The following is a 23,571-nucleotide window of genomic DNA, read 5'->3' as shown; positions in this document are numbered from 1 at the left end:
GACACCTTAAATGATTTGCTGAGCCCCCCTCCCCGATCTCTGTTTTCAGGTAGCATGTTACATAAATCTTATTCTACTGTGATGAAGAGTCACAAAATGTGGTTGAGCTTGACCCTTTAAGCTTTCAAAGAGGAATAGTTTCAAGAATAATAGTTTCCTGATAGGATGAAACTATGAATTGTTTTTACCTCTTTTCTTACTTCTTATTGTGGCAGATTCTGGAATGGTCGAACTGTCTTTAGTCTAGGCACAAAGAGACCCGGGAGTGCATGTGTGTGCTGAATGCAGGCTTCAAACAACAAAAGCAACATATGAAGTTGATTGTTAGCCTAAAAATATCATTAGCTATGCCAAAACCAGATGTTTGAGTTAAGTCTCAAATCCTCTAACATTTTGTCAGGTGTTAGAGCTGAATGTTGAGAAAGCCAAGTTCAAAAGACTAGAGGAAGAATCAGTACAAGCAAATTAAAAACAAAAATCAAAAACAGGGGGAGATAGCTGGAATTCATCTGGGGATCTCCATCTTTTCCAGATTTTCTCCAGAACACAGAGGATTCTTGAAGGCTCACCCCTTTGTGTTTAGTCTATCCTGTAGAATAAATTACATAGGAGCCCTTGGTTTTGCTAATTTTGTTCCTTTAAAAAGCAGACCAGCCATTGTTTATTTTATGTTCTTCTGCACCATTTTTGGGTGAGATACTGGCATTACTGTAATCTGACAAAAGCAAGGGCTGCTGCCAAAGGGATTGTCCTGCTTTTGCCTCATCTGTGACAACACTTACTTCTGCCTTCCTTGTTCCAGGACTAACAGATATGGGGCTGCGTGGCTGAGGTGCATCAGGGAACTCACCTTGTTGGAAGCTACTCATTTGTCAGTTTTCAACTTTCCAGTCATATCTGTTCCATCATCCCTTTTACTGCATAGCCAGCCACATGAACATCCATGCTGATACGGGGCAGAGAGTGGCAAGATGGGAAAAGAGGACATGTGGCATCTCACACTCACTGAAGGAAAACATGACCAGGGCAGCAACACTCACCCACAGGTACTCTGCAGGTGATGCTGCCGTCGAACTGCACTCTAAGCCATTACACCAAAATGGTGAGGTGAGGAATGTGGGGCTTTGGGCAAGCAACCTCCTCTACCTCCTGGTTGTTCCTCAATTTATCTAATTATTTTATTAAGTTATAATTTTATGACGAAGCAGCACTAGGCATTCCATAAACAAAGTTAATAATATTAACCTTGGTTTCAGTAAGGCTGGAGGGAGTGACCTGCACTAAATCTAACTTTGAAGTCTTCCGATCTGTTTAGACACAATTGAATCAAATTGACAGGAAATTTCATGAGAGAGGTTTCCATAATAGAATTTTTCCGTAACAGATTTTTTCTAGAAACCTTGGGACAAAGCAGGAGAGGTGCCGAAGCATTCAGTCAGTGGTGGACTCATGCTGGAGATAATTCTCCTCTTACCCTGTGGCTAAGGCGAGGGCACTGGGGGAAGAGGCACTTCTGCCTTGTGCTGCTGATTCTTGACAAGAAAGCAGCCCTGGAGAAGGAGGGAGAGCACTCCCTGCCTTCCTTGCTGTTGGCGGGGAAAGTAAAGCTTAGTGGCATGTTCCTTGATGGCCGTCTCCTTGATCCCTTTTCTCTAATCTGCTTCTACCTCAGCAACAGAGTAATTTACAGGTGTGTCTTCCTCATATGTCCTTTTTATTTTCTCTTCCTAGCCTGGAAGGAAGGACTGTGAGTCTTTCCTTTGAGGGCAGAAATAACAGCCTGAGCACCTTCTCTCCTTGCTCCAGTCTAGTGCTTGGAGAAGCTTGCCCATTCCCAGACAAAGCCTTTTACTTCCATAGGTGCATTGCTCAGGAGAGACAAGTGTGGTTGTGTTGACTTGGTGAGTGCCTGTTTTTCCTCTTCCTCAATATATGAATTACTGGGGTGGAAGGAGGGCTGTAGAGATGATTGATACCACATTCCTGGCAGTCCCTCAGGCCATGACAAGGTGTGGGAGCTCCTGGTACTGGCACTGAGCTGCTCTGCCCTATAGCAGCTGGGGGCTGTAATGGTTTAACCCTGGCCAGTTACTGCTTGAGGCCATGCTCTATCCCAAGCACAAGGTTTTGTTTGTCATATGGGAGTCTCTGAGGGCACAGCAGTGCTCCTGAGGGCTGAGTTTAGGGTCATAGCAAAGGCAGCCTCACACCACTCCAGTGACGTCTGCTTTTGCAGAGAGCAACTCTCACTCTACACATACCTGAGGGTTCAGTGCAGTACACAGAGGTAAGTATGTCACTGTTCCTGTGTGGTCACTGGTTGAAGAGGGATTAATGTAGTTTCATGGCAAGTAATAAAGACATTGCCAACAGGAATCATATCCTCATGCCTGGCTCCATTCATCCATGTGACTGTCCGTTCTACCTAGTTTTTGGCCAACCTGATTGCTGAGTGTTCATGAGGATTGAACTATCATCATCTTGTGTCCTGATTGTAGCTACATCCTTTTTGCATCCTTAGCAAATGCAGACCTACCTCATTCACAACCATGCAGAGTGCCCATCTGCTGCCACTCCTTTCTTTCTGAAGCTTTTTGCTGTCCTGTAGAGCCCATACAACCAGCCCATACCTGCAAACCTTTGATTACTTATTACTCTGTCTACCTATCATCTTTTTTTTACTACTGAAAGATCAACCCATGTCTTTGATCAGCCAGCGATGTCAATCGCTTTGTCATTTTTTTCAAATTCTCATTTTCTTCCATAGTGCTCTCTGTTCTTCAGTGTTGTAACAAATGCTTCAGAAACATCTGGACATCTGCATCAGCACTGCTTCTCCAGACTTTTCTCTAAAATTGTTCTTGGCTGTGATGCTTACAGAAGATTTATGGTGTGCAAAATCCTCTGTCCATCTTGCTGATTAAGACAGTCTCGTATATTTTGTATCTATATGTTGTCTCTTGTGCTCATGTTAAATTGTACTTTCTTTGGGCCAAGAGCTGTCTTGTTGCTCTGTGTTTGCGTGATGCTTCTCACAATAGAGTTCTGATGTGTGGTGGGAGTTCTCAGCATTTAATGGCAAAAATAATAGAAGTATTATTAACAAATGTCTCTGTGTGACTGCATCACATGGTGTGGTCACAGTTTGCAAAAATTCAGTTTCCTCCGGACAACTTGACTCTCTGCCTGCAGAATGTAGGTGCAACCCAGGGCAGTCCATTTTCAGAAAGGAGTGTGTTAGGAAAAGATTTGAGCTTGAGTAATTCCACAAACAGAAAAAAACCCCACCACCCAGTGTTCTGCAGTTTCAGAAATATTTCCTACTGTGCAGATTTCTTGCTAGCCCATTAGTTTTGCCATCTCAGAACTCAAACAGCATGGCCTAGAGCAGTGGTTTTCCAAATTCCTTCCAGTTGTAGCATACTAGCATAAACAGCATTTGCATATGGATGTCATAAAAGTGACTAATGCCAGCAATCATCATACTTTATTGCTCTAATGTGACACATGTGCCTGAGCATCCTAAAAGATCTGCTCAGAGCTCATTGGTGCTGAAGAAATGGCACACCTCTTATCTGGCAGTGACACTCGTGGCAGAACAGGCTTTGACAGAAACCAGAGCACGAATCCAGCTTCAGATGAACATGCACGAGGGAAGGGTACTCGCTGCTTCACTGCATGACTCAACAGCGCCGGGTACATGTCCTTTACCCTACACCAGATATCAAACTCAGGAAGTTGAACAAATAGCATTTTCTAGTTTGATAGCCAGAAAGTTCAATGAACTCCTTGAGTGCAGCTGTTGACAAGCCAGTGGAGAGACATCTGACTCTGACCTCGGCCTTGTATCCGATCATACTTTAACATCTCAGATTCTCCAAAGAAGGCTGCAGATGATTCCTCTAGGCGAGGGGCAGTCAGTCATGCTGTGAGTGCGAGGTTGAATGCTGCCATTTTCAGTCAAGAATTTGCGGAGTGGAGGGAATTTGTCACAGTTCAGCCATGTCAGATTTTACTTCTGCGAAATGAGCGGGGGAGGGTTGTGAACCCAATTACATCATCAACAGCACAGAAAACACATTTTCATATCTTACAGACTGGCTTTCACAGTCTTCATTTACTGGTCAGGCTTCCTGCACCAGTGAGATGTGCATGATTATGCCATGTGCAACAGCCACTGCTTCCTAACGCTGTCTCAATCTGTTGTCCACCTTCTAACAAATAAGACAGAAGTATAATTTTTATTTACGACCTCCTGTAAAAATTGTTTTAAAATAGCTGGTCACTGTATATATAGAGTGAAGAAGGATGTAAAGTAGTGCTCCCACTGAGAGAAATGAGCTGTGCCATTGTACCAGGCATCGGCACATCTATGTGGGAAGGAGGCACTTTAAATTTCAGGCACAGGTAATTTCAAGCAGAGTTTACACCGTAATAGCCACAGGATAGGGCAGCTACAAGATGCATACTCAGGCTAACAAGTTATGTCTCTCTCAGAACAACATTTTTTCATCTGTGTGCATAGGTTAGAAGGCCAGTCTCCCTGTCGCACAGACTATCTGTGTATCCTGCTGTGCTGCGGCCCCAATGTGCTGCTGCCCATCTCAAACACATGTAGTTCATCTCCCATTTCAGAGAGACATCTCAGAACTGTCCCTCTAGGGAGTCATCAGACGCTTGGGTGAATACATCATTTCCTGATACATATTTTCAAACCCACAGGCAAGCAGTGAACCCAAAGCCTGGACACAGCTCTCTGATGACACAGCAGCTTTTGTGACTGGTGGCTGACATACTTTGATGTTGGCTGCTCCCAGTGAAACATGCAGGGTGACCCTGGAGCTGGTGCTGCAACTCTCCACCACAATCAGCAGCCCTGCTTTGTAGCCAGCTGTAGCAGGAGCTCCATGCACACAGTATTTAACTATACAGCCCCATGGGACTTTATTCTATTGGAAATACCCTGTACCATATCCAGCAATCCTTCTCTGTCTGGTACTTGGGAAGCAGGAGCCAGAAGACTATGTGGTAAAAAATGTCTCCTTCCTCAATATAGTACACATAGGGCAAAGGCTGTTTATCACAACCCTTCAGTGCTAATGTCTGCTTAAAGTTTGTATACCTTGGTTCCTTTTACAAACAGTTGAACCAAAACATTTTCTTGGCATTTGCTTTCATTCTTGATTTCACAGCTTTATCAGAGAGAGAGAGAGCAATGCATTTATTTGTGTGCAATTCCCCACAGGTAATCTTCAGTTGCAGCACATAAAACTTAATTTTCCCCAATTGGACAAGATTTCTTGTTCTGTACAAAGTTGTAAATCACCGCAACAAAGACTGTTGCTCGCTCAGTGTAGGCAAAGCCTTGTAGTACTTGAAAAATTACTTTGGCTTTCCCATGTGCTCCTCATGCTGCAATTCCAAGAGCTTCCAAGAGCTTCACAGATTTAACCAACTTCATGCTTTCTGCAGATAACATCGATGAAGTGAGGTGCATGTAAGCCTTTTTCTCATTGTCCACCAGAACATTTTTATTACCAAATTCATAAAGGACTTCAGCAAATATTTTTTCTTTCATCCTTGCCCTTTATAACATTAAGTTGGAAGCAAGTGTTTTCCTTAAAAAAAAGACATGATGTTGTTGCTTCCTTCATGCAGCCCTGAATGTTACAAACACAGTATTTCCAAGAACAGTATTTCCAGGAACAAATCTCAGAGAATGAGCAAAAGGGCATGGTGTCATGGCTAGTAGCATGTGTGCACAGTGCAGCTATTAAGAAGACAAGGGTCTGCGCAACAACATGAGCATGATATTGCCTGGTTCACAATCCCATTTATAAATACTTGGGGTCACACACCATAATTTGGAAGCTATTTGCTTCAAGACTCCCAGGCTTGATGTGTGCATTGACTCTGAAGACATCCTCTGCCTTGGTGTTATTTGACTTCTCAATTTTCAGTTAATTCAAAATGTTATGGGTATTCCTGATCACCCAAGTAAACAATAGCACCAGGAACCCTCTGGAACTTTAAGGAAGGGGATAGAAAGTTGCCAGAAAACTGAAAACATAGCTCTTTTTAAGGCACATAGGGGCTACAGATCTTGCTTAGAGATCACTTCGGTTCCACACAGCTCTGCTCCAGGAACTGCAATATCTTTCCTAGCCCATTCTGAAGTTTTGAGATCCAGCTGACTCAAAGTGAGAGTTTCTGAAAGTGAAGGGGTTTCTAGATTTCAGCACAAAACTGCTTCAGATCACTTCCTTTCAGTAACTGGCAGCAACAGTAAAGGGCTCATACAGCTTCCAGGTGACAGTGAGACATGAGGACTACATCCAAACTGCTTCTGAAAGCCTCCTGAGTCCATCTTGGTCTCCTGTCCAGACTGCAGCCCAGCACAAGGCTGCTTACGCTTGTACTGCCAGCACCAGCATCTTCCATCATTGTGCAGGTGGGCACCTGGGCTCAAAGGGAGAATCACGAAGCTTTTCCATTTGACAAGAACAAGAGTAAAGGAGACTCAACATAGCCAGAAAGCTGGTGGGTTTCTACCGGGAAAGTGGCAGTGTTGTTTCAGGTCTCCCATGGCTATTCCTCCACACAGGGACTTTGAACCAGGAGCCCAGGTACCCAGGTGAACTCCCAAACCACTGTAGCCTTGGTCATTCCAGTGTCTTAGCTGAGAAACATCATCTGAGAAGCTGTTTCCTGATGGATGTCTTGTCAAAACCAGAACGTTCCTGGGAAGTGCTTGAGTTCTGATGAGTTGGTGTTTTTTTATGAAAAAATAGTTTGTCAGTAAACTCCTCACAAGCTCCAACAGGGACTCTTCTGGTACTGAATTTGGTGCCAGATGGGCACCAGTCCTTCCACCATTGAAGGCAGCTGGAGTTTTGCCACTGACTTCAAAGGAATTAGGATCAAGCCCTGGAATTCATGACTGCACTTTTTATTTAGCTTTCTGAATAATTTATAAGTAAGAATAGGCTGGATTCTCCCACTCTTTCTGATGTTGAGTAAAACTGTCGTTACATTTGTTGCTTTCAAAGGAGCTTTGGTGCAGGCATGAGCATCTCATTATGAAAAAGGGTGTCCATATAGGACAGATAGGAAGAAGAGAGAAGGAAATTCTTAGGCACATTGAAAACACAGAGCAGATCTGAGATTCAGAGATGACAGATCAGTGTAAGATAGTCTTCATACTTGGAGCTGAAGTCTAGATATCTTGAATTGTTTCAGGGAGTACAGAGGGATGCAAAGAGCATACTTCTTGGTGAGTTCATTTATTTTTGATGCCATTGCATTTAGTTTTCTTTTCTTCCTTCTCAGTGATTTGAACATTAGTTTCCTTAAGGTTACTTGCTGTGCTTTGCTCCTGAGCGGACTTTGCAGCAGACTATGCATTTTTCTGGGATTCACCAAGCCATGTGTTTGTTCTCCACCACTGAAAACCATTTTCCATCTTAAAACTGTTTGGAAAAAAGAGAAAGAAAAAAATTTCCCAGTTCACCACCCAGGGCTTAGTGTTTACTTCTGCTGCACGCATCATTTATTTTCATTCTGCAAGATCATGATGACACGCTCGTCCAAGCACATGCTGTTCTAATATACTACATTCCTTTGGCCTCTCAGTGCGTTAGAAGTGACATTGCTGCTAAATGAGAAAGATCTTGTAAGACAGGGAAATAGATCGCTAAGTACAGCTCCTTTCAGGGAACCATGTTGTAGACAAAACTGATTGGCTTGCTTTTTCCAGACTATACATAACTGTGTTCATGTATGACCCTTATTAGGAAGGCTATCTGCTGTATGGATCTGGGGACTTCCTTCCTTGAGAACATGCTAACATATTTAGCAGGCTCTTGGAAAAGAGAACAAGAGGTATGCCTCAGCCTATGACTGGAGGAACAGGACACCTGAAGTTCGAGATGTGTCCTAGAAAAGTATTTCTGCAGCTATTGTTCTGTGTGAATATGTACAAGCAAATGCATGTACTGCACTTCCTGTATTTTCTGGGAGTATGGAATAACTGTTTCAGTCACAGTGTGGAGTTTCAGAAATCTATCTTCCATGATGGATAAACCACTTGCAGAAAATCTGTTCCACATTTGCTTGTCCCTCCCTAGCCATAAATGAGAAAAGGCAATAGTGGATTGCTAGAGATTAGCACAACAACATTAAATAATGCTTTGGTTTAGACATAATATTTTCTCTTAATCTGTGCCTTACTAATGATTCTTCATTAGGAGGTGGTGCCTAAATGAATAATTGAGATAGGGTTTTGTAGCTTCTGCCCAATGAATTTAAACTGCCCATGGACAACTGTGGAGGCTTTCTCTAAATATTTTAAAATCTGAATTTACAAAACACATAAAAGATGAAAATTATAGATGCATCCAATATGACTTGATTGAAGAGCCTTTGGCACAACTTTGTCTACTAATATCCCATTAGTAAGCCCTTGAAACTGCTGTGCGTCCACTGTAGTAACTTACCCAATGGACATATAAAGTATTAGATAAAGTATTATGTACTTTCTCCTAATGCCCATTTGAGTCGAAGGGTGTTTTGCTACTTGGCTACAGTAGAAGAAGGGTTGTATCCTATATTTGCTGGTAGGGATAACAGTAAGGAAAAGCTGCTTTAGTTCTCTGAAACTGCTTTTTGGGGGATGAAAATGCTTTCACAGATGCAATCTTCTCAGGGACCTAGCAGAGACAGGAGACATTTGTATAGTTATGCCCTTACTTACTTAATAACCTCACAGTGCTTCAGAACATAAATTATAAGACTAGTGAAACTAATTCAATGAGGGCATAAGAACTTAATATTTCCTGAAAGTAACTACTCTGAAGTGAAAATGCAGTAATAAATTCAGACTGTTTGTTTTAATCACAAAATCAGCTATGGAACTCCAAAGCTGCCAAAGTTTCTGCAAGGCATAAAATAGGGATGTGCATGATCTTCTCAATATTTATGAACTGTAAAGTATAAAAATTAGCAGTCCCTAGGTGAAAACATTTTCAGTCTTTCAGGGGGACATTGTGAAGAAGTTTTAGTAAGAATTTTAATTTTCCTTTATGCTCTGCTCAGTGGTTCCTTTCCAAAACCTTGAGGATATTTTTTCTTACCGATTTGTTCTTTTTCACTAAGTATGCATTGATTTGTGGAGTTTTGTAACTTTTCACTTTTAAAAGGGGTCTTGAACTTACATATTTCTGATCTATACCTGTATTTCAACAGTACCACCCTTCAGCTAGTATTTTCCACAAAGATAGAATAAAAGCTTATATAGCAAATGAAGCACTGTTTTCCTGAAAGTCTTAATAAACTGTACTTTCTGGTTCAAATTGGCTCCAGTTCAAGAAAATACTTAAGCACATGTGTAACACTGAGAATTTAAGCAATCCTTCCTTATTCAGAAAAGAATGGTGTTTTAGTCCCATTAGCAACAGTTCAGTCTGCGTAGTATCAAGTATGCACTGAAGTATGTTGCTAAACCAGAAACAGAGCAAGGTCCTCTTTTTGGTAGGTCAGATATCAGTCAGAAATTAATCCCTTACTCAGACCTAAATATCTAGAAAGCTGGGAGTATTCAGTAGCAGAATAAGACACTGTCCTTTCTTACAGAAGACAGCACTGTGAGTGAACTGCAACAACCCAGGAGCTGCTGTGGTAACCACCGTGCATCAAGGTGTTCCTTGGAGGTCTAAGCTGGGCTAGAACAAATTTTGCCACTGCCATGGATTAGTGAACGCACTGACGTATTTGTCAAGGAAGATGCAGTAAAGGTTAATTATTTAAATCTAACCTAAATTTCCCATGCTTCTGTCTTGTTCCATAATAATAACAATAAGTTCCAAAGTAATAATTTTTTATTTTGACTAAAATAGAATTAATTAGGACCCACACGGGACAAGAAGTAGCTTTTTCCTCACTCTTCATCCTAGCTGGGATATGTAAGTGGGTGCGTAACACTGCCCATTGAAACTATAGTTCATTAAATCACATTGGGATATAAAGAGCATATTTAGTCCCATGTGGGGATAGTCAGTGCAGATGACAGTTTCTCTCCTGTATCCCCTCATCCTTAAAAGAGAAATATGTTGAAACTGTTTACAGGTAGTCCCTTTTAAACCTACATGTATCAGGAACTGGAGTGAACTGGGGTGTGTGTATGTGTCTGTGTGCAAGCATGTGCAACAGAGACAAAGTCACCATAATGCATTCTGCAGAAAAAATAGGTTTATCTAGAGACTAATAAAAAAATTAATTTTGGCAGTGGAGAAGTCCTAAGTGGGGTAGCTTAATGTTTGTACCTTTGTTGCCCATATGGTAAAGTCTCAAGTAGAAATCTAAAATAGTCATATCTAAAAGCCAGAAGAAGAAAAAACCTCTCCCTTAGCTCATATTGCATGGGCTGTCTGGCTGGAGGCCAAAGTCATGACAGCTCGCATTGTGGCGGGGAGAGCAGTGTGGCTCCCTGATCAAGGTCAGCAAATTTTTAACGAATGGAGCTTGATTACTGCTCCCTTTGTGGGAAAAGGTTGTTTGGAGGTGAACAAGGCTCTGTGCACAGAGGTATTCCACATGCACCCTCCTTTGCTTTTAAAACCAGATGAGCTGGAGCTGTTTCCAGTAGGGCTCCTCGCAGCTGGGGAATGCCTTCCTGAGAAACAGGCACAGTATCTCTATGAACTGGGGCTGGTGCATCCTTTTCTTAGCATGCAGCACCTGCAGTCAATAGCCCCTGAGACCCTGTGAACAGTTTTACTGTACGGTTTCATTGCATCTCTTGCATGGTAGGGTCCCCCAGCTATTACAAGGCTTGACCTCGCGAGGTTTTGCATTCCCAGACCCAGGAGTGCAGGGCTGCTGGGAATGTTAGACTGGTTTGGTAACGCAAATCCAAGCCTTACCCTTCTAAATCATATTTTGAGTTTACTGGGACATCTTGTTGCAGAATGTTTGGGGTATAATCAGTCCTGCTGCAGTCTCAAGGGCTTTTTATGATTTGAGATTAGCAGGACCAGAATTTCAAACATAGATTCTTTCTAGAGGGGGAATCAGAAATAGGTGAGAAAGTTGAGTTCTGGTATTACGGGCTGTCGTAAGACATGTCAAATTCCTGAGAATGACTGCGGGTCAGAACTTTCCATTAAGCTTCTCCTCTGGAGGCAGATCTGCCTGAAGATCAGATGACAGACACCAGAAAGCAATGCTTGTTTACATACTCAGAGTTTAAAATAAGAAATTAGCAATCGTGTTTATGTTTAAAAAAGGGTTTCTAAAAGTTCTTGGTGAAGAGGCAGCACCACTGGCTTTCACAAAGTACTAAGCAGAACCTCTTCTCTGGTATTCATAGTCAATTTGGGAAGTACTTTCCAGCATCTGTGGGCAGAGCTGTTTAAAAACAGTTCTCTACAAAAATAAAGTTGTAAAGCTATAAAACATTTTTTATCTTGGCAGACCAAAATTGTATTTTCCCAGTATTTCAGGAAGACTCTGACATTCCCAAGAGTTCATTAGCTTGACTGTTTCGGGGAGGGGGTTTCTTTTTGCCTTTAATCTTCTACTGATATTGAGAATGACTCTGTTTATATCAATACAGGGCTATTTTTTATCACTCTGTGTTTAGATGCTAGCCCTCTTATTGACCTTTTTAACTAGGTTTTACTTTGAACAAAAAAATAATGGATTTTGTTGTTTTAAAAAGAACAGCTTTGGTGTTAAATTGGATTTCAGCCAGTGGGATTTATAATCTAATTCCTACAAGACAATCAGAGTTTTGATATTAAGAGTTGGAGCAGTTCGTTGTCCATATGGAGCATTGCTGTATAATCAGGAAGTTCTAAATTTTTCTTTTTTTTTGACACTGTATTTTCCTGTGTCAAAGATTTAAAATATATTCTTTTCATGTTTGCTGTTGATTAGCAAAGTATTTCCTCACCCTCTGCTGCAGAAAAGAATCATACATATTTGATCTTTCTCCTTTTCTCCTTAATATTTCAAACAATTGAGCTAGACTATCTCCATCGATTGGGTAAGCGGAGCTGTAACACCTGCTTAAGGGAGGGGAGCCCTCTGGTTTCCTTGCAGCTTGGAGCCTGCTGGCAAATATTAAGTTGTACCAATTTAGAGCATGATGAAGTGGGAAATAATGGACATTCTTGAAGAATCTGAAATGGGATCAGCTGTTATTGGCAAAAATTGGCAGGTGCACTGTGCTGGCTGTAAGCATGGTCTCGAGTTGGAGAGTGCAGCTGGGAAAATGGCCTGCTAATTGAATGGTTGCAGGACTCCCAGCAGCTCTGACCATAGTGGAGCATCATTAATTAGAGCCTCTTGGTTGACTTGGTGGAAGCTGTCACAGAATGAAGGATCCGACAAGTTGATGGTGACTTTCGATGTGTTAGTGTGTTTATTGCCTGTTACTTAGAATGGGTCCTCATGGAGTCAGAAATGCTTTCACACTTAGGAGGGCTGGCATAAGGCTAGCAATAGATATTTCTTATTTGTATTTGCAGCATGGTGACAGTGGTTGGGAGACATAAAAACTAGCCAGTTACACATTTGTTTAAATGCACGCTTCTGTTGTTATCTTTCCCATCCCTCTCTCTTTCCCTTTTATTTTCACTTGTATTAGTTTTTGAAGTGGCTTGGCTTGGAGCAGCAACTATTATTATTTTTTTATTTAAAGCCTGAGAAGACCTTGTCCTCTGCTGAGTTTCTTGGATGCTGCTGTAGTTCATACAGAGATTACAGAAACAAAAATAGCCTGGTTTTGATCCAGAATAGTGTTATATGCACCTCTGGTTTATGTGGGTCTCAGAATAGCAGTGTATTCAAAAGCACGTGTGCATTAGCCATGGCTCCCTTTTTCATATGTTGTTTTTATTCATTAAATGCAAACATATTGCAGTGCATCCTAGTTTAATATAAAGGTCTGTTGGCAAAATGTGGTATTTTCCCTCAGCTGTTAGCACCCCTCAAGGGAAGATCTATTGGCAGGGAGGGCTGTGCAGAAAGCACTGCTGACTTCAGAGCGCACTTCATGTATCATCAGTGACTGTAGCACCCCTATGAGCCTAAAAACTCTCCAGCTATGCAAGACATAGCTTTCGTGTATGAGTTAGGATGGCTAAGAGGCAAGAGACTTCAGCGACAGGGTTGTCCCGCCCAGCATGCCTTTGCCATTGATAAGCACAAAGTTATCTGTGAGTGTGGACTGAATGAGAAACGGTGGGTTGAAAACTGGCTTGAGTGTCCTGGTGCTCTGCTGTCTCCGCGGGCTGTAGGCCAAGCTTTAAACCCTTTGGGAGGACTGATGAGACCAATTTTTCAAGCTGGAACCCAAGCAAGTCTTCCAGTGGCCATCATGCTCTTCCCCAGTTGAGGTGATACAGCTGGAACAAATGCCTTTGGTTTGCATCTGCATTTGGATAACCTGTGTCAGATGGGAGGCAGGGAGATGAAAGTGGAAGGATTTGGAAGCCGTACCCTGGATCAAACGCCTGTGTAGCAAACATCAAGCATAGGCCCATGATGGACCTGGAAATAGCAAAACACTGATGAAGAGGCTCCTGCCTCCTTCCCCCAGCCTGCCTCTGCAGCCTAGGACAAGCTATTTTGAGGAACGTTGTTTTTTTAAAATGTGCAGCAATTTGTGGTGCCTGGTTCTAGCCTAACTCTCCTGGATGCTTATTCAACCTCTTTTTTGATTTTCCTGTCACTACGAAGTGGATGGAAATAACTCACCCAACTTCAGAAAATTAAATAAATTTGGGATCACCCTGGAGGTGGACAGTAACACTTGGCTTGGGGCAGGTTTTGGGAAACAAAATGTGCCAGCATGCCTCCCAGGGATCTGCCTGGCTGACTGAGAGAGAGTGGACAGATGATGAAATCAGGCTGGTTTGGGGACCTGCCCCAAGCACCCCCTTTGCCAGGGCAGATCTGCCCTGCAGCAAGGGCCTCAGGCGTGCAGGCATGCATAGCACCCCAGACCCCACTCTGTCCCAGGGGACAGCCACCACATTTCAGTACTCAGCATGATCCCCTTGCTGAGGCTGCAGCTGGCGCTGGAGTAGGCCACCAGGAAAGGATCATGGTGCTTCAGGGAGGAAGGCCCAGGCAGGTCCAGAAGGTGCCATCAGCGAGCTGTGATGGGCTGTTAACATCCCCCCTTCTCTAATCTTTTTTTAATCTTTCCCTTTTCCTCTGCACACAGCTAAATGAATCCGCCAAGCAGCTCATCGAGATGGACAAGACGTGCTTGGCTGCCGCCTCCGGCTGCGATGTGCCGCTGCCAACGGAGCCGGCAGCAGTGGCAGCAGCAGCGGCAGTGGGTCTGGCACCCTGCTCCACGCTGGCCGGTGCCGGGGTGGCCGGGGCAGCCCAACGGCAGGCGGAGGGCAAGAAGAACGCCAAGAAGCGCCACTCCTTCACCGCCCTCAGCATGACACACAAGTCCTCCCAGGCCGCCAGCAATCGGCACTCCATGGAGATCAGCGCGCCTGTCCTCATCAGCTCCAGCGACCCACGGGCGGCCGCCAGGATCGGGGACCTGACCCACCTCTCCTCCAGTGCCCCGGCCCAGGTAAGGCGGGGGTGGAGGTGGGGTTTGAGCAACTTCGGTGGGTGGCACGCTGTTGCCTTGCCTCTTTCAAAATGGCTGACCATTGCACGAAGCGGTTGCACAGTACTGTCAGGCAGATGTGACAGTACTTGGGGTATGTCATTCCCATCCTTGCATTAACCAGTGGGCAGGCCTGAGGAGGCAGAAGATAAAGCCAAATCTGATTCACAATAATACACATTTTTAAAAAAAGTAATCCTACAATTTGTTTGAGGTAATGCCATCTATGTTGCATCACTTTCCGTTGCAGAAAGTAGTAATTTTGAGTGATCCTGTTACCCTGAATGTATCTCTTACACTGCAGGGTAGCAATGTCAGTATGCAATTCACACATTTGGGATAAAAAAGATTTTTGGAGTGATTATTTCCCTGCAAATCACTGAAGGATGAGTAAATGTGCTATACTTTGGCAAGTGTTGTACCCAGCAAGTAGCTGCTGTTCAGAAACACCCAAGGAGTTTTAAACCACCACATGTGCTGTGGGTTCAACCTGCCATCCTTCCCGCTCTCAAAGGAGAGGGCAGAGGATCAGCATCCTGGATATCCTGACAGGTCCCAAAACAAGCTTCTGAGAGGCTGCTCCTACAGCCCTGGTAGAAACAGGAGGTAAATTCACCAGGGATGCACTGAAACCCCTTGCAAATGCCCCCTGTTTCTGTGGATAAGTGAATCCAAGTGGTAATTTGCAGTTTGAAGCTGTAGAAAAGAACAGAGAATAATAATCATTCCAAACTTCTTCTGCCTTGGCCTTCCTGCTCAGTCATCTACACACTTGGTGTGCAGATCAGCATCCGCAGGTTCCCTCTACAGACCAGCTCCTCGTGGTCTGTGCTGTTTGCTAGCGCCGAGATAATCTAAGCATGGCAGGGACTTCCCACCCATCGTTTCTCTGCTGAAAAAAGCCGCACTTGCCCTTTTCCTCTCCCTTGCTGTGCCTTCCTGCCCCTTGCACCTGTGTCCCCATACAGGGATAAACATGGATCACTTCCCACCCCTGCAGTGGCATGGAGCAGGAAACGATTCGCATTACAGGCATGGCCCACACTGGTACGTGTGTAGATGGCTGGGAGACGGGAAGGGGGACAAGCAGCAAACTGCAGGGGCTGCCTTGGGCAGAAATGCCCGTTCACATCTGCAGTGTTGGTGGGTCTCCCCATGGGGCCAGTGTGGTGCACCAGGCCATGGGGTCACTCTCGATGGCTGTGCCGTACTGCCACCCATGATGTGAGCCCCCAGGCCCCTGCAGCACAGGTTTGCAAGGACACTGGGGAAGGCAGGGTGCCTGCGTGCATGCCAGTGTGTGCCACAGGGCCAGGTGAAACGGTGTGCCAAATGCTGTTTTTGGTGGAGCAGCACCCTCTGTTACTGCCTCAGCTGCTCACCTCCCTCTACTGCCCACCCACATGTAGGAGCCAGAGAGGCAGCTCTGTCAAACTGCATTTTCGCTTATTTTTCTTCCACACACCTTTTCCAGGCGGGGTCTCTGTGCTGTAAGGTCTTCCCTCTCCTCTCAGCTCTCAGCGGGAGGGTGAAGGTGAGGATACGGCCCCCACACAAAGCAGCACGTGTGCCAAGATGTACTGGGACATCTGTGAAGCAGCACAAGCCCTAGACGTGAGTGAGGGTCCCAAGCTTGTCAAGTAAATGACACCCAGGTTTTTGGCACTCAGAGTGACACATTTGGACTTTACAGAGATGTGACAGACTGCGGCTTTTCTGTTCTTGTGCTAGTCAAGGAAAACACCATGCACACCCTTTGCTACAGTCGTTCGCAGACTCATTCTAAGCTAGTGAACCGGAAAAATCAGACCCTGAAGCAGAAAGTGCCTTGACTGTTCTCCCCTGTTTTAACCAAACAACTGGTGTGCAAAACCCCACTTACTTTGCAGACCACTGGGGCATTTGGGCACAAGTAGCTGGGGACAAGAAGGGCCCCATGTTCCCTGTGACAAGATACGATTATCAAAATCCAACCCACAGGAAGGTTGATTGGGTCCTTTGCAGCAGATGGGAAGACATAGAATTGCTGTAATGGTCAGAAGCACAGCTAGGGCTGGGGTATAATGAAGACACTCCAGTGTGACCACCATGGTGGGAACAGGTTTGGGGAATGATTCTTCTGCCTCAGGGCATTGAGCTAGTTTGCGGACAAGGCATCTGAGCACATGCCTGCATCACTGCCGGCCAAAACCGTCTTGACCAAAATCCAGGGAAGGGGAAAAGGAGTCTTGGTGGTTTGGATCAACCTTACTGAAAAGAGGCTTCCCTCTGTCAAAAAGTGTTATTGCAGGCCCAAAGACCCGGTTACCCCAAATGTGGCATTTACATGTATGAATACATATCTCTGCTTTTGGGAGCCTTACTATTTGCTTTCTAGTTTGAGTGATTTAAGCATTTTCCTTTGTAAACTTTGCTAGGAATGTGGATCTGTTGGGGGCGGGGAAGTGGGGGTGAAGTTCTCACTATATTCTCTTGCCTGTAGGAGCAGCCTTCAGAAAAATGCCTCACATAAGACTAGCAGTAAAATCACAAGAGCTACCAATGTGAATTCACCTGCCTTCTGAGGTCTACAGAGTAGAGAATCTGCCTCTTACCAAATGCACATTGTGCAGCTTTATCTATGTAACTATGTAACTATTAATCCCATAATAACTGAGGTTATATTTTAATTAAAAATATCAGAAATTCAGTTCCTTCTCTGCCATCTGCTAAGACCCAACATGGCTCTGAAACAATTAATGATGCTTTAGCCTTAGACAGAAAGTCAGTTCAGCATTTTCCTTTTATTCATGTGGCTGAACGCCAACCAAAGTAACATAAACAATGGGCCTCCAGCTCTTACATCAAGGCATTTGGGACAGTGCAAATCTTGTCTTTGGATTGTTTTGTTCTAAAATGTGTTTGGCATTTTTAAGATAAATGTCCTGTACGTCTCTTGTTCAGGGTTTGACATCTTATGAATCTACAAGCTGACTACTGCTGCTTTGGAAGCACTCAGGGCGCATTGCTGAGAGCACGGGCAGGTTGGTAGGAAGGCTGTGCATATAGCTGCCAAACTTAGCGGTGAGCTCTGCTGCAGGAAGGTGTCTCACATTGTCTTTCCTCACTTGAAGTGGAACCTCTGCCCTGCAAGTCATCATCACAGACCTTGAGTGGTTCTCTCTGTAACCATCTCAGGCCCCTGCTAGTTTGCAACAGCAAATTTGGCCAAAGCGTAAGGGGAACAACAAGTTTATGGTTTCAGCACTGACTTTCTAGCAAATGTATGCCTTTCCTTTCAACGTTAGAATCTAAATTTGGGGGTTTTCTATCTTTATATCATGTCTTTGAAAATTCCAAACACTTATGTATTGAACAGATCTCTTCGTAAAAAGAAATAAAGGAATTTTGTTTGGGACTAACCCAAAATAATACCGAAAGGTAAGAGCTTCTGTGGTACATATCAGGTATTTAGCTTGGGGGAGGGGGGGGGTCTACATTTTTAAAAAGTTTGACTCAGTTTTCCTATAGCCTGTCCTTTGAATAAACAGAATTCAATTGCAGTAGTTCTTGAATGACATCCAGTCCCCTACCTCAGGCAACCTGTTGGTGCCCAGTGAAACATTCTTCTTAAAACAAGAATCCATTTTCCTTGTAGACCAGAGGCGCCTACATCTGAGGCACCTGCTTTCTCTCTGCTGACATGAGAAGAAACAAAGATAATGGGGCTTCTTACTGTAGGAAGTTAAAATGTAGGTGCGAATTTCAGGTGTTTCAGTATATGTGGAATATATTCCACCCCTTAGAAATTATTTCATGTGTAGTACTACATTCCTGTGGCTTTTGTCAATTTTTGTGAATTGAAACCAGACTTTCATGCTGAGCTGACATGTTTTTTGTTTTTATGAGTTGTTAGACTATTATAAGCCTTCTGCTTCTCCAGAAGGGCACAGATTTTTGTGTATTGAGCACTGACATGCAGACCAGAGTATGAAATCACATGTTTTGGAAGCACTTCTGCACATCATTAATTTAATAATTGAAAACTACAGGCCTTCCATAACATGTTCATTATTCTTTAAGCAGAACCAACTCAGCTGTTTCCCAAAAGCCAAGATACATTTTTAAAGGAGTGATGGTCTAAAAAACATCTTCATTGACTGCAAACCCAGGGATGCTCAAAGGTAGAAGAATGAGCTTCAAGCCACCTCAGCTGGATAAAATAGCAACTGGAAAACCACAACAGCTGGGGTACAAAGCATTTATTTTCAAAGAGGCAATACTGGGATCTTAATTTCACTTGCAGGCAAATTTACTTGTATGCTTTTTGTTGCATGCTAAGTATCACTCATTAAACGTTAAGATCTCCATCTAAAAGGTAATAGTGTCTGTCCATCATGCAGAATGTCCTATCATGCTGTAAAAATGGATTTTTATTGAAGATTTAAGTAGTGCTGCAGGCCTGTGATAAAGCTGAAGCTGAATTAGGTTACAGATGCAGAGGACCAGTTCGTAACTGAGACTCCTTGGGGAGCAGGAAAGGTCCCGCTGGACAGTAATCATGCCTAGGCCTCAGATGGCTTGTCTTGCTTCCATTTGCACCCCTTATGAATTATTCTTTCCCTGCTATTTGGAAAGGTCATAGGCCAGTGCTGCTCCAAATCCCCTGGTTTTTGACAGAAAATGCCTCTCATGAATAATGAAGTGTGGCTTTGTGCACAACAGGGTAACAGCCAAGTAAGGAAGACAGGATCCACCCCGCAGAAGGAACTTCTATGTGTGTTTTGAGCAATTCATCACCATGCACAAAAAGTCTATTTGTATCAGCAAGTGTTAGTACAGGCTCCTAACCAGAGGCCACATGTTCAGGAAAAACTGAGAACAATGTCTTGCACACTCGCAGTCCCAAAGAGTGACAGTATTTGAAATGAAAAATGTTCCTTGAAGTGTCTTGGTATATAAATCATTTGGAAGTGTGGCTCCTTATCAGTTATTTAGAAGTGCTGAATTTTAGCTGAGAAAATGTAATAGCAGAACTCTGGTTGAGTCTTGGCTGATAACCTAAATGTGCTGACCATGAGAAGCATACAGATTGCACATAAAATCCAGAGACTAGAAATGAACCTTGAATTTTGAAGTGCACAACAGGCTCTGTGAAAAGAAGAAAAATTCAGGTATTTTTCAGCTTTGGCCTGGAGTCCAAATTCTATCCAACCTGCTCTGCTGCTGGCTGTGAATGACAACTGATTGGACATCCATTAATGAGAGTGAGACAGCTGAAACCGAGGGCAGCTATCTTAGGAGGCTGCACCGGTCAAAATGGCAAAAGAGAAGTAATATTAGTCTGACCTGTGTTTCTGTCATTTAGATCAAAATATGTCATGAAAACAGCATAAGAGACTTCACTAAAGTCTAACCTAAACTACTTCATGCTCTTAGTACATTCCTGATTCTACACAAAATTATTTAGATCTGGTTCCAGACATGACCTATTCATTGCATCTCTATTTTAAATTAAAACTTTACAAAGAACTCTTGGGAGTTCTGTAGGTGGGAAGGAGTTAAGTTTTTTCAAGCAGAGAGTTTTGGGCAGGCATGTAAACTGCATTATTTTATTCTTTTTCTACCAGTAGGTCTTTGAATATACTCTGTGCATATGGGATATATTACATTATTTGTCACAACTGTTGCGAATGAAACACATGAGCTCACTCAGTCTATTGACTGATTACATAAGCTACTGAGAATCCAGGTCAAAGCAAAATCCTCTTTTAGAAGCTACCAGTTTAAAGACAGTGTCTTCTCTTTATCCCATAATTTACCTCATCACAAATACCTTTTGAAAGATTTTTCAAGACTCGCAAAACCTATTTTTTTTACAGGACCTGGGAAGAGGAGGTTGTGCTTTAGAAGGGTTATTCAACTGTGTGTGTGAAATCCCATTGCCTGTAAAACAAAAGCAAAATATTTTTTTCTAGATGGTCCTCAGGGTAGTAACCCAAAAACATTTTACCACTGAAATCATTTTTGCACAGGGCTAATCCTGAGGCTTTACACTACCTGCCAGTCAACTACTGGTTTGGAAGCCTCAAGAGCAAGCAAGGCATTCTCTTGGTATTTACACTATACCACAAAATCCTGTCCATCCAGCACACACTATGTGTACATGCATGACATTTCAACAGAAATTACTACAGTGTGTATTTTCCCTTTTTGTTTATTTGTTTACCACTACTATGTCCCTGGAGGGGGACTTCCTACAGGAAGCATTGCACAGGATCCTGATGAGTTTGTTGTGCAGTTATCAAAAGGATAATTATGAACGTGGGGTTAAATTAACATCTTTTAGATGTCAAGCTTTCCCTTTAACCTTTCCAGTCTCTCTGCATTTGATTTTTTCTGTTCTTGTCACCCAGAATTGCAAGAAGCTATTCGCTATAAAACCACTTAAAACCACAGGGTGGAGAGCTAGACACTGGTGCTTAGTGCTGAAAGGGTTAGTCTGAGAGAGAAATAAGGCTGAATAAAATACAGTTCTCATGATGCTCATCCACATGATGCTTAATTAGTCCTCATTTGGGGGAACCGAGAAGCTGCAAACCAGAATAATCAGTCCTTAATGGATGGTAATGTCAGATGAATGTTTGGAAGAAGATGACAAAAAACATTTGGTTTTTTTATTTCCAACTTGCAGTCATTCTTAGATTGCAAGATAATGGAAATGGAAGCTCAGGAAATACATTTACGTGACTTCTCCAGCTCCCTGCATAGCTCCATGAGCTATGCACAGAAGACATTGTCTAGAGATTTTGGCCTACTATGAGTCAAAAAATAATCAGGCTCGATGTGGTGCTACAACAGGCTGGCATAATATTCTGCCTCACCTCCATCCATAGCTGCAGATACTTCCAGGTTGTAAGAACCCCTGAGTAAAGCTAAAATCACATAAATTCAGCTAAAGTTTTTGCAGGAAGGAACTGGGTATTTATACAGCTATTTATGCAGCTGCAGCTGTTATCATGCACGTTTGTTTGTTTTTTTACACACATACCATTATGGAAGAAAAAGCCTTACTGTAGAATTGGTAAGTCCATTTCAGCTCCCACTTTGGTAATTAGCATTTGATGAGGCTACTTGATCTTGTGTGTAACAGTTTTCATCAATACTTGGTGGCACTACCATGCATTAAGTGCTAATACATTATTTCTAGGAACATTAAGGCCTGGAGTGATTGCCACAGTCATTGTTTTATGGAGTCAGCAAATTAGAGAAACGAGTCACAGGAATCTTAAAGACCATTAGCCTTTTTTTTGTGGTATTTCCAGAGGACGGATTTCAACCTGTGTGAGTTGAATGGCTGAATGTTTTTCTCTTATTTTAAGGTAATATTAAAGAGAAATTTTAAGTAAGCTGTAAATATGCATTCAAGACATTAAAAGAAATTTTCCTGTGAATTAATGAATGTGATAAGTGCCCTGTGGTGAGACAGTGCTGGATTTGCTTTGAAGTCAAAATAGAGATTTCTGGTTGGTGATTTTCTAGATGATAAGAACATTCGTCTGATAGCAGCAGCAATTATTTTTCTGTGAAGGCTGCTGCAACCTGCAATATCATTGTACTCTGTTCCTAGTTTTATCACTGTCTTCATGACTTCTATTCCCCTCCAAGACTGAGTTTTGTGCTTTTGCAAGGCACTTCACTAATCCCTATAGGCACCATGTCTTTTCAAATTAAACTGCAAACATGGCCTTAAAGTACTGGTGAAAATCTAAAGTAAATCTACAAGAGAGAGAAAAAGATAGTTTATGCTGGAAGTCTGGACTCCTAATTCTTCTGCTTCCATAGAGGTGTTGTCATGGTTTAACCCCAGCCGGCAACTAAGCCCCACACAGCCACTTGCTCACTCCCCCCCAGTGGAGTGGGGGAGAGAATTGGAAGGGTAAAAGTGAGAAAACTCGTGGGTTGAGATAAAGACAGTTTAATAGGTAAAGCAAAAGCCACACATGAAAGCAAAGCAAGACAAGGAATTAATTCACCACTTCCCACCAGCAGGCAGGTGTTCAGCCATCCCCAAGAAAGCCAGGCTCCGTCACGCGTAACAGTGACTTGGGAAGGCAAAATGCCATGAGTCCAGACATCCTTCCCTTACTTCTTCTTTCACCAACTTTATATGCTGAGCACGAGGCCATGTGGTACGGGATACCCCTTGGGTCAGTTGGGACCAGCTGTCCTGGCTGTGTCCCCTCCCAGCTCCTTGTGCCCCCCCAGCCTGCTCACTGGTGGGGTTGGTGAGGAGCAGAAGAGGCCTTGATGCTGTGTAAGCGCTGCTCAGCAATAATGGAAACATCCCTGTATTATCAACACTGTTTCCAGCACAAATCCAAAACATAGCCCCACACTAGCTACTATGAAGAAAATTGGCTTTATCCCAGCCAAAACCAGCACAGGTGTGGATGGGAAGAAAGGGAATGAATCTGAGATGAAGTTTCAGCCCCCGTGAGTGGTTATTACCTTTAATTTCCTGGTCTCTGTGGGCTTGTCAGTAATGTTTTGCCAGGCTGGTTGCTTTTAAATATATGTCAGAGCTGACACAAGAGGCAACAACATCTCAGCAGTGTATTATTTACCCAGGAGTATATGCTATAAACTGTAATAGAAATATATCATTACATATACATTAAAGTGCAATTTGTTTTTATGCTTCTGTAGTTCTCTTGCAAATAATACTTATCTGTTGGAGGAGGAATGAGATCCATCTGAGCTTAGACACGTTGCAGTGACTTCTGAGCAAGTTGGACTGTTTGTTCTCACCAGGAACTGCTGACCCTCAGGCTGGACAGTCATCTGCAAAGTTCATTTTTGACAGCTAGCTTTGGCTGTCTTGATTTTATATGACACCAGCACGGTACCTGGTGCTGTGACTTAGGCATCTAAAAATGGTGTTGGAGATGTGT

At 43.2% G+C, this 23,571-nt stretch overlaps 1 protein-coding gene across 1 annotated transcript in view; it reads left to right on the top strand.

Moving 5' to 3' along the window:
• Positions 1–23,571, top strand: part of SH3RF3 (SH3 domain containing ring finger 3) — a 257,818-nt gene that overhangs the window by 177,106 nt on the left and 57,141 nt on the right. The window contains exon 4 of the mRNA XM_040584167.1: positions 14,231–14,599. Coding sequence (XP_040440101.1) covers positions 14,231–14,599 — 369 coding nt within the window. The remainder of the gene's footprint in view (positions 1–14,230; positions 14,600–23,571) is intronic.

The sequence above is a fragment of the Falco naumanni genome, chromosome 2, assembly GCF_017639655.2.
Source record: "Falco naumanni isolate bFalNau1 chromosome 2, bFalNau1.pat, whole genome shotgun sequence".
Taxonomy (NCBI): domain Eukaryota; kingdom Metazoa; phylum Chordata; class Aves; order Falconiformes; family Falconidae; genus Falco; species Falco naumanni.
The sequence above is the reverse complement of the archived record's forward strand: the minus strand, read 5'-3'. Positions and strand labels throughout refer to the sequence as shown.